Here is an 11,590-nt window from a genome sequence, read left to right as displayed (position 1 = left end):
CTATCCCACCCAAGCCTTTGCTTGTTAACCAATCCTATTTCTCTTCTGCACAGCATTTTTCTCTCTGTGTTTCTGTGTGTGTGTGTGTGTGTGTGTGTGTGTGTGTGTGTGTGTGTGTGTGTGTGTGTGTGTGTGTGTGTGTGTGTGTGTGTGTGTGTGTGTGTGTGTGTGTGTGTGTGTGTGTGTGTGTGTGTGGTAAGGAAATGAGAACATGGTGTAGGCAGTGCTGGGGTCACTGAGTTTTAAGAGAGAGTGTGTGTGTGTGTGTGTGTGTGTGTGTGTGTGTGTGTGTGTGTGTGTGTGTGTGTGTGTGTGTGTGTGTGTGTGTGTGTGTGTGTGTGTGTGTGTGTGTGTGTGTGTGTGTGTGTGTGTGTGTGTGTGCATGTATGTAATGCTTAGGGGCCTGTGGTGGTAAGAGTTATCGCATTCACCACAGGCACCATTAGAGTACCACAGCGTGCTATTCCCTGCCCCTCAGCACTGCAAACCGAGCCAACACACACACACACACACACACACACACACACACACACACACACACACACACACACACACACACACACACACACACACACACACACACACACACACACACACACACACACACACAGTATACTGTAAACCAGAGATCATCAACTAGATTCAGCCACGGGCCGATTTTTCTTTGAGCAGATGGTCGGGGGGCCGCAACATAATTACTAATAATTTGTGTACGGCAAACTGACCGCAAGAAGCCCAAACAGATATAATGTTTGACTAAAACATGTATAACTTCAAACCTTGTTTACATTTGTATATGATCACGTGTCTCTTTGTTTTGCGTGGGAATCGGCCTACATGGGAACATATTTCTTAAACCAAAACCTCTTGGAGCCGATTTCCTGTTTTTCATATTTAAAAAAAAAAAAAAAAATGTCTCAGTTAAAACCAGAAAGAAGAGAAGGGTCAGCAACTGCACAGATGGTATAAGAGACAGGTATTCTAACATAACCGCAGCTCAAATGAAATGAAGGCGTACGGAGTGGTTGAGCAGAAGAGGTCAAATGGAACGCTCAAGGAGAAATTGCCCACAGACTAGTTAGGCCACAAAACATAACAAGTAGTGTATATATCTTTAGAGGTACAAATCTAGCATCAACAAGAGAAGTAGCTCCTGCACACTTCTTACATTCTGTCCCAATCGGTTTTAATTGAATTGCCAAATCGGTAGGCCAGAGTGCCAAAGAAGTATTGAGAGCGAAAAAGTGTATGTCTCATATGATTGGCCGTTGAGAGGCCTTTGTGATAGTGAAGTGTGCTGTGGATTGGTCACTCACTGCTGAGGCGTGTCTCGGGCATGGAGTCTGTGCGGTCGTGGAGCCACTCCGGGGGGTGTGGCCGTATGTTGGCCTGCGAGGCTGCGTACGCCACCGGGTCGTTGCTGACCCACGCCGTCAGGTAGATGTAAAACGCCCCCGTGTTGATGATGCCATCCGCATCCACCAAGCGCTGCCTCGTCAGCTAGAGGGGGAGACAAGGAGACAATAGTTCATATTTTGAAAAGAAGGATAGAGGGAGAGGGAAAGAGAGGGGGTGGGAGGACAAGGGAGAAAGAAAGAGAGGAGGTGAGGGATAGTGTGTGTGATATTGATGGTTACAGATATCAAATCTTAATTTGAGCCAGTTTGCTACAGCAGGAAAATAATCCTGCAGCAACAGGAAATGTGAATTATTATGTGTATTATCATTTATGGACATTTTTTGTAGGGGCTGGTACAGTTTTCATTAGGGCAAATCAAGTCTGACATTTTAAAGTGGAAATTACAAACTTTAGAAGCCTTTATGAAACGTGAATACACTTCCTGCTGTACACTTCCTGCTTTTGTTGCTGAGGAAAATTCTCAGCAACAAAATAGTGACCAAATTAAGATCCTACATCTATAGAAACGGACGGGCTTTGTCTATATGAACTGGCCGCAGAAATCCTGTTTATAACCGTGCATGAGCATGAGAAAACAGACCAGCTTTAAAAAAAAAAAATAAGCGAAAACTATTTCTCCCTCTCTCCAACCCAAAGAAAAGTAAACAGTCAAACACTGGTGCCTTCTGAAATTTCCCGTACGTCTCGGTGAACTTCCCAGAATTATTAGGCCTACATGGAAAATGGAAATGTCAAATCAGCTTTCAGGCGGTCAGATGTGCTAGTCTCCTGAGAGAAAAAAAAGCATGCAGGTAATGTGTTGGGATCAGCCTTCCTCTCCAACAGAATTAGCCAGGAAAGGCTAGCTCACACCGACCTGATACAGCGTGCTACCTCCTAGTCCCATGAGAGCTAACTAGCTTCCCGCTCTACTTTTTCTCACATTGCTAACTAATTTTCCTATACAGAACTAGCTGGTTACCTCACCTCCACAACAGGGCTGGCTAATAGCTACCCTCCCTTCCAGGTCTATAGCTTGGCTCGCTCCCATGTGAGACCGGGAGGCCTTAGTAGCTAGCTCCTGAAAGTAACAGCCATTACTGCACACCACTTCATCACATCCAACTAGCGAGCTCATTTCTCTTACAACTAACTCTATTCACAAATGGAAGAAGCTAGCTAGCTTCCCCCAGCGCTAACTAGCCTAGCGCTAGCTTCCCCCCTCTCAGGACTCTCTGAGGGCCTCCGGGGGGGGGGGGGGGGGGGTGTTAGCTAGCTACCTCTATTTCTGCACACCGCTCTATGCCACTCGCCCTTCTCAGTACAATAAATCCCCCGTTCACAGAGGCAGTGTTAGGGGAGAGGGGGAGTCCTGGGGGTAGGTAAGGGGGAGGTGTGGAGGGGAGGGGGGAGGGAAAAATTGCTTGAGTTAGTTAGCGTAACAATAAAAAAATTGGCTGGGGTCCCTATGCGCGTCTGTGTGCAGTTAACCTCGCTGTTAACACTGAAGGAAATGCCACCCAGCAAATGGAGTAGAGCTATAAAAATAACACAGCATCTGTACAAATGTTGCTCGTGCTTGCTTCTCCTGACCCCTACGGATACCCAGAATGCCCTGCACCACAGTCGGATCCGGACCGAGAAGAAAAGGGCTCTTGATAGCAGTAGCAAAGGCAGCCTCTCTCTCTCTCCCACTTTCCCTTGCTTGCTCCCTTTCCCTCTCCTTTCCAACCTCATGTCCCTCTCTCTCTCTTTCTCTCACCCTGTTGCCTCTCTTTTTCTTTCCCTATCCCTCTCTTTCACTCATCCTCTCTCTCCTTTGTTCTCCTCACCTTTTCGGTCTCTCTCTTTGCCTCCCTGTCTTTCTCTCCACCTCTCTCTCTCTCTCTCTCTCTCTCTCTCTCTCTCAAAAACACACACATTGCCAACTTTCATATAATTCCCTTGGCCATAAGGAACGAATGGCCGTCCAGTGCTGGGAGAAATGTTAGCAGAAAGACATCAAAGCGAAAATGCCTCCCCAGAAAGCTGTGGTGTGGCATATCAAAATAAAACATCTAGCTTTGCAATTTGCCAGGGTTGGAAAATATCTGTTCTTAATTTGACATGAAAAAAAATACAGCTACTACTGTACAGTATATGCGTGCACACTTTGACCAAAAAAATGTACTCTCTCTCTCTCACACGCACGCACGCACGCACACACACACACACAGTGTTGACTCAAAGAGATCACGTGATTCAGCTCCTCTCCACTCATTGAAAGGGGACACGGCAGCAGAGCACAGAGAAAATAAGAAGAGGGAGGGAAGAGAGAGAGAGAGAGAGAGAGAGAAGATCGCCGGAGAGAGGGGAAAATAGAACTTTGAAAGAGAGAGAAAACGGTGGGAGAGAAAACCTAGAAAGAGAGAGGGAGGGAGAGGAAAAGTCAGAAGAGTGAGAGAGAGACGGGGAGAGAGAGAGAGTTGAATTCCAAAGGTCTGTCTTGCATTAAGCAGCAGGATACGCAACCACTGTATGTCTTCAAGCTGTCACGGGAAGCCCATGGAGCACGGCTGGCGGCCCATCGCCCTGCAGCCAGCTCCGCTTCCCTCACAGGCACAGGAAGTGACATCATAGGGCCGCCCGCACACCAGCAGGCCTCCCAGGCCCGGGCTGTTTCGTGATATCTATGCTAGTGGTTTACCAACAACCAACTAAAGGCAAAAACCCATCCAACTAACAGAACAACATCTGTAGCAGACCCACCATTGCGTCGCTGTCTGATGAAAACCGTGTAACTCCATTTCTGCCCACATGTTTATTTTTTATTTATTGAAACCAGTAACTCCTGTCAATGTACTCTGAACATTTCATGATTCAAGAAGCAAGAAAATGTATTCAAAGTAGCTTCTGACGTTTCATAATTGTATGTTGATTAATGGTCATTTTTTTCAATTTCCTGAGAAGTTTCTGTTTTTGGAGATAAGAGGTTTACAGCAGACAGCGACGATTTGGGAGATACTGCTAGGCTACACTATTAGCCAGATAGTGGAGGATCTAGGGTACGCTTCAATGATTCATCACACACACACATACCTTCAGACTCCAGGGGGCATGATATTGCCATCTATCTTCCTCTGTCTGGCGGCTTACTATCACACCTAGCCTTAACTAGAAACACCGTGAAAGTGTTCAACTGTGTTATCTGATGCAAAAGGGAACACAGACACATGCACACACACCATGGTTAGAGTTGGGTATCTCTAGCCTGTAGCTAGCAGCAAATGGGACAAACGGTTTGAATGAAGAGTTAATAGCTTTTTCAGAGACGGGTTGCAGCCCCGGCGAGGGCTTTAAATTCCTGGGCTTGGTAAAGTCATCAGAGAGAGAGAGAGAGAGAGAGAGAGAGAGAGAGAGAGAGAGAGAGAGAGAAAAAGAGGAGAGAGAGAGAGAGAGAAGAGAGAGAGAGAGAGGAGAGAGAGAGAGAGAGGGAGAGAGAGAGAGAGAGAGAGAGAGAGAGAGAGAGAGAGAGAGAGAGAGAGAGAGGAGAGAGAGAGAGAGAGAGAGAGAGAGAGAGAGAGAGAGAAGGAGATGAGAGAGAGAGAGGAGAGAGAGGGAGAGAGAGAGAGAGAGAGAGAGAGAGAGAGAGAGAGAGAGAGAGAGAGAGAGAGGCCTGTTTATAAGCCAGGTGTGGCTTTCCTAGGCCCAGCCACAGACCTCTACTCACACGTACACCCACAAAGGACAAAATGGCCTCTGTGTCACTCAGTATCCTGTTCTCCAAGGCTTCATCAAATCCAATGGTGTACAATCCTACTGTACTACTGCTACATTTCAGGACAAGAGATGAGAAGGACAGGATAAGAAGGCTACTGAGCATCATCAAGCATTCAAATAGTTCTGCTTAAGTCAGATAGTGTACTCCTCAATGCCTTTTATGCTCGCTTCGAGGCAAGCAACACTAAAGGATGCACGAGAGCACCAGTTGTTCTGGATGACTGTGTGATAACGCTCTCGGTAGTCGATGTGAACAAAACCTTTAAACAGGTCAACAAAGCCGCTGGGCCAGACGGATTACCAGGACGTGTACTCAAAGCATGCGCGGACCAACTGTCAAGTGTCTTCACTGACATTTTCAACCTCTCTCTGCCCGAGTCTGTAATACCTACATGTTTCAAGCAGACCACCATAGTCCCTGTGTCCGTCCAAGGAAGCGAAAGTAACCTGCATAAATGATTACCGCCCCGTGGCACTCATGTCGGTAGCCATGAAGTGCTTGTGAAAGGCTGGTCATGGCTCACATCAACAGCATCCTCCCGGACACCCTAGACCCACTCTGTATATAGTCTCGTTATTGTTATTCTTATTTTGTTACTTTTTATTATTACTATTTATTTTAGTCTACTTGGTAAATATTTTCTTAACTCTTCATGAACTGCACTTTTGGTTTAGGGCTTGTAAGTAAGCATTTCACGGTAAAGTCTACACTTGTTGTATTCGGCGCATGTGACAAATAAAGTTTGATTTGATTTGCGATAGGGTCATAGGCAGAGTTTGACAGGCTTGCTTTGTAGTAATCAACAAATAGTCACCTGGTTAAAGTGGGCGACTTACGATCCCACACCCAGCTGGTTTAGATAAAGGAGTGTTGATCATACTGTACACCCACCTAGTTGAAGTGAATGGGTTTTGATCGGAAAAACTCGTTTTTTAAAATAAATGGGTTGGAGACAAGTCACGTGGTTGAAGTGAATGGGTTTAGCCTGGTTTTAATAAGTGAGTTTCACCTGGTTGAAGTGAAAAGGGTTTTGCCTGGTATTAGCCCTTGACACTTGTACCCGTATACGAGTTGAAATTGGCAGATTTGGACACCGATAAGCGCCTAAATTGGAACGCAGTGGCTGTACAGTAACATGCTATACATGACGCCAGAGCTCTGGCTCGGCGCGGCACAACGCTGTATGGGTTTTGACTGACAGCCTTGAGCACCACGCGCGCGACAAGAAGTTCCCCACATCTCTCCCGGTAATTGGGCAACTTTTAAAAAAAAATTTTTTTTTGTTGTTGTCTGAGTGAGGGAAATGCTGGAAATTACGAGGACTAGAGACGTTGAGGATTATAATAAACCCCTGTCCAAACGTGCACTTCACATTTCTATATCATAGAAATCATGTAATATACAGTGTCAGTGTTTATGATCACTATGTTTGATGTACAGTTACTAGATGACATGGCATTATACCCTGGGTTGTCCTGAACAGAAGGAGCCTGTTTGTTGTATTGTGAAGAACATTTGGCGCGGACCACACACCTAAATGAACTCATGACTCCATTCCATGCGCCCCAAAATGACGATCTGCTTCTCCGAATTGCCTTGTGAAAGCCTAACACTGTAAGATCGTATTTGACAATTTAGCTCGTCATGTTGGCAATAGAACAAGCTTTCAAATGATTCCCATTTGATCCAGATTGCGATTTATAATGGCCCGTTTTTGGATTGCGTAAACAACAACAGTAATCGTGTAAAGGCGGGGATGCAGGGCCGTGTTCCAAACCAAACAACTACAAGTGTGCTTGCTCTAGTTCCTCAACGGCACAGCTAGGAGAGCTTAAAAAAGCTCTTTGTAGTTGAAGACTTTTCTTTGAGTCATAAAAGTGCATGGAAATGACTTAGGAACTGTGCACACTTTGGAGAGGTGTGTGGTCACTTTGAAACACCACTTAGTCCTCTCACTTAAAGCCTTGTCATTTTTTTGTCTTATGTTGCACCTACCCCATATTTTCCAAGAATATTCTTATCATGTTACTGAATGTATTCAGAGTATTTTTAGATTTCGGTATCAACAAATGTGGCAAAAAGGACAGTAAATGTAAAATGCACATAAAATCAACAGTTTGTTTGGATTCAGTCTTGTGTCAGGTGAACTGTTGTCTTCTCATTTTACGTCTAATCATTTCCCGATTATGTCCAAACTGGTCCAGTTTAATTGCTACCATAGTTCTGCATATGATTTTCATATTTTTTCAATAAGAAACATTTCAATTTAGCCCTATCCATATAGGCCATTTCCATCGACTATAAAGGGTTATTAATAGCTGAGTCTCACCTGGTTGAAGTGAATGGGTTTAGCCTGGTATTATTAAGCAGGTCTCACCTGGTTGAAGTGAATGGGTTTAGCCTGGTATTATTAAGCAGGTCTCACCTGGTTGAAGTGAATGGGTTTAGCCTGGTATTATTAAGCAGCTCTCACCTGGTTGAAGTGAATGGGTTTAGCCTGGTATTATTAAGCGGGTCTCACCTGGTTGAAGTGAATGGGTTTAGCCTGGTATTATTAAGCAGGTCTCACCTGGTTGAAGTGAATGGGTTGAGCCTGGTATTATTAAGTGACTCTCACCTGGTTGAAGTGAATGGGTTTAGCCTGGTATTATTAAGCAGGTCTCACCTGGTTGAAGTGAATGGGTTTAGCCTGGTATTATTAAGCGGGTCTCACCTGGTTGAAGTGAATGGGTTGAGCCTGGTATTATTAAGTGACTCTCACCTGGTTGAAGTGAATGGGTTTAGCCTGGTATTATTAAGCAGGTCTCACCTGGTTGAAGTGAATGGGTTTAGCCTGGTATTATTAAGTGACTCTCACCTGGTTGAAGTGAATGGGTTTAGCCTGGTATTATTAAGCAGGTCTCACCTGGTTGAAGTGAATGGGTTTAGCCTGGTATTATTAAGCAGGTCTCACCTGGTTGAAGTGAATGGGTTTAGCCTGGTATTATTAAGCGGGTCTCACCTGGTTGAAGTGAATGGGTTTAGCCTGGTATTATTAAGCAGGTCTCACCTGGTTGAAGTGAATGGGTTTAGCCTGGTATTATTAAGCAGGTCTCACCTGGTTGAAGTGAATGGGTTTAGCTTGGTATTATTAAGTGACTCTCACCTGGTTGAAGTGAATGGGTTGAGCCTAGTATTATTAAGTGACTCTCACCTGGTTGAAGTGAATGGGTTTAGCCTGGTATTATTAAGTGACTCTCACCTGGTTGAAGTGAATGGGTTTAGCCTGGTATTATTAAGTGACTCTCACCTGGTTGAAGTGAATGGGTTTAGCCTGGTATTATTAAGCGGGTCTCACCTGGTTGAAGTGAATGGGTTTAGCCTGGTATTATTAAGCAGGTCTCACCTGGTTGAAGTGAATGGGTTTAGCCTGGTATTATTAAGCAGCTCTCACCTGGTTGAAGTGAATGGGTTTAGCCTGGTATTATTAAGCGGGTCTCACCTGGTTGAAGTGAATGGGTTTAGCCTGGTATTATTAAGCAGGTCTCACCTGGTTGAAGTGAATGGGTTGAGCCTGGTATTATTAAGTGACTCTCACCTGGTTGAAGTGAATGGGTTTAGCCTGGTATTATTAAGCAGGTCTCACCCTGGTTGAGAGTGAATGGGTTTAGCCTGGTATTATTAAGCGGGTCTCACCTGGTTGAAGTGAATGGGTTGAGCCTGGTATTATTAAGTGACTCTCACCTGGTTGAAGTGAATGGGTTTAGCCTGGTATTATTAAGCAGGTCTCACCTGGTTGAAGTGAATGGGTTTAGCCTGGTATTATTAAGTGACTCTCACCTGGTTGAAGTGAATGGGTTTAGCCTGGTATTATTAAGCAGGTCTCACCTGGTTGAAGTGAATGGGTTTAGCCTGGTATTATTAAGCAGGTCTCACCTGGTTGAAGTGAATGGGTTTAGCCTGGTATTATTAAGCGGGTCTCACCTGGTTGAAGTGAATGGGTTTAGCCTGGTATTATTAAGCAGGTCTCACCTGGTTGAAGTGAATGGGGTTTAGCCTGGTATTATTAAGCAGGTCTCACCTGGTTTGAAGTGAATGGGTTTAGCTTGGTATTATTAAGTGACTCTCACCTGGTTGAAGTGAATGGGTTGAGCCTAGTATTATTAAGTGACTCTCACCTGGTTGAAGTGAATGGGTTTAGCCTGGTATTATTAAGTGACTCTCACCTGGTTGAAGTGAATGGGTTTAGCCTGGTATTATTAAGCGGGTCTCACCTGGTTGAAGTGAATGGGTTTAGCCTGGTATTATTAAGCGGGTCTCACCTGGTTGAAGTGAATGGGTTTAGCCTGGTATTATTAAGTGACTCTCACCTGGTTGAAGTGAATGGGTTTAGCCTGGTATTATTAAGTGACTCTCACCTGGTTGAAGTGAATGGGTTTAGCCTGGTATTATTAAGCGGGTCTCACCTGGTTGAAGTGAATGGGTTTAGCCTGGTATTATTAAGCAGGTCTCACCTGGTTGAAGTGAATGGGTTTAGCCTGGTATTATTAAGCAGGGTCTCACCTGGTTGAAGTGAATGGGTTTAGCCTGGTATTATCAAGCGGGTCTCACCTGGTTGAAGTGAATGGGTTTTAGCCTGGTATTATTAAGCAGGTCTCACCTGGTTGAAGTGAATGGGTTTAGCCTGGTATTATTAAGTGACTCTCACCTGGTTGAAGTGAATGGGTTTAGCCTGGTATTATTAAGCGGGTCTCACCTGGTTGAAGTGAATGGGTTGAGCCTGGTATTATTAAGCGGGTCTCACCTGGTTGAAGTGAATGGGTTTAGCCTGGTATTATTAAGCAGCTCTCACCTGGTTGAAGTGAATGGGTTTAGCCTGGTATTATTAAGCAGGTCTCACCTGGTTGAAGTGAATGGGTTTAGCCTGGTATTATTAAGCAGGTCTCACCTGGTTGAAGTGAATGGGTTGAGCCTGGTATTATTAAGCGGGTCTCACCTGGTTGAAGTGAATGGGTTTAGCCTGGTATTATTAAGCGGGTCTCACCTGGTTGAAGTGAATGGGTTTAGCCTGGTATTATTAAGCGGGTCTCACCTGGTTGAAGTGAATGGGTTGAGCCTGGTATTATTAAGTGACTCTCACCTGGTTGAAGTGAATGGGTTTAGCCTGGTATTATTAAGCGGGTCTCACCTGGTTGAAGTGAATGGGTTTAGCCTGGTATTATTAAGCAGGTCTCACCTGGTTGAAGTGAATGGGTTTAGCCTGGTATTATTAAGCGGGTCTCACCTGGTTGAAGTGAATGGGTTTAGCCTGGTATTATTAAGCGGGTCTCACCCTGGGTTGATAGTGAATGGGTTTAGCCTGGTATTATTAAGCAGGTCTCACCTGGTTGAAGTGAATGGGTTTAGCTTGGTATTATTAAGTGACTCTCACCTGGTTGAAGTGAATGGGTTGAGCCTAGTATTATTAAGTGACTCTCACCTGGTTGAAGTGAATGGGTTTAGCCTGGTATTATTAAGTGACTCTCACCTGGTTGAAGTGAATGGGTTTAGCCTGGTATTATTAAGCGGGTCTCACCTGGTTGAAGTGAATGGGTTTAGCCTGGTATTATTAAGCGGGTCTCACCTGGTTGAAGTGAATTTCTCCTGGTTTTTTGCGGTCTCACCTTGTTGAATTGAATGGGTTTAGCCTGGGGTATTATTAAGTGACTCTCACCTGGTTGAAGTGAATGGGTTTTAGCCTGGTATTATTAAGCGGGTCTCACCTGGTTGAAGTGAATGGGTTTAGCCTGGTATTATTAAGCAGGTCTCACTTGGTTGAAGTGAATGGGTTTAGTCTGGTATTATTAAGCGGGTCTCACCTGGTTGAAGTGAATGGGTTTAGCCTGGTATTATCAAGCGGGTCTCACCTGGTTGAAGTGAATGGGTTTAGCCTGGTATTATTAAGCAGGTCTCACCTGGTTGAAGTGAATGGGTTTAGCCTGGTATTATTAGTGACTATCACCCTGGATGAAGTGAATGGGTTTAGCCTGGTATTATCAAGCGGGTCTCACCTGGTTGAAGTGAATGGGTTGAGCCTGGTATTATTAAGCGGGTCTCACCTGGTTGAAGTGAATGGGTTTAGCCTGGTATTATTAAGCAGGTCTCACCTGGTTGAAGTGAATGGGTTTAGCCTGGTATTATCAAGCGGGTCTCACCTGGTTGAAGTGAATGGTTTAGCCTGGTATTATTAAGCAGGTCTCACCTGGTGTGAAGTGAATGGGTTTAGCCTGGTATTATTAAGTGACTCTCACCTGGTTAAGTGAATGGGTTTAGCCTGGTATTATTAAGCGGTCTCACCTGGTTGAAGTGAATGGGTTTAGCCTGGTATTATTAAGCGTGGTCGTCTCACCTGGTTGAAGTGAATGGGTTTAGCCTGGTATTATTAAGGCAGCTCTCACCTGGGTTGAAGTGAA

General features: G+C 44.8%; 1 protein-coding gene across 1 annotated transcript in view; it reads right to left on the bottom strand.

Annotated features, from left to right (window-relative positions):
* The window catches only part of LOC129852877 (protein patched homolog 1-like), an 85,244-nt gene that overhangs the window by 18,622 nt on the left and 55,032 nt on the right, over nucleotides 1–11,590 (bottom strand). The window contains exon 16 of the mRNA XM_055918495.1: nucleotides 1,317–1,500. Within this exon, the coding sequence (XP_055774470.1) occupies nucleotides 1,317–1,500 (184 nt within the window). The remainder of the gene's footprint in view (nucleotides 1–1,316; nucleotides 1,501–11,590) is intronic.

This window comes from Salvelinus fontinalis, chromosome 4 (assembly GCF_029448725.1).
Source record: "Salvelinus fontinalis isolate EN_2023a chromosome 4, ASM2944872v1, whole genome shotgun sequence".
Lineage (NCBI taxonomy): Eukaryota > Metazoa > Chordata > Actinopteri > Salmoniformes > Salmonidae > Salvelinus > Salvelinus fontinalis.
This window is presented reverse-complemented; position numbering and strand designations above follow the sequence as displayed.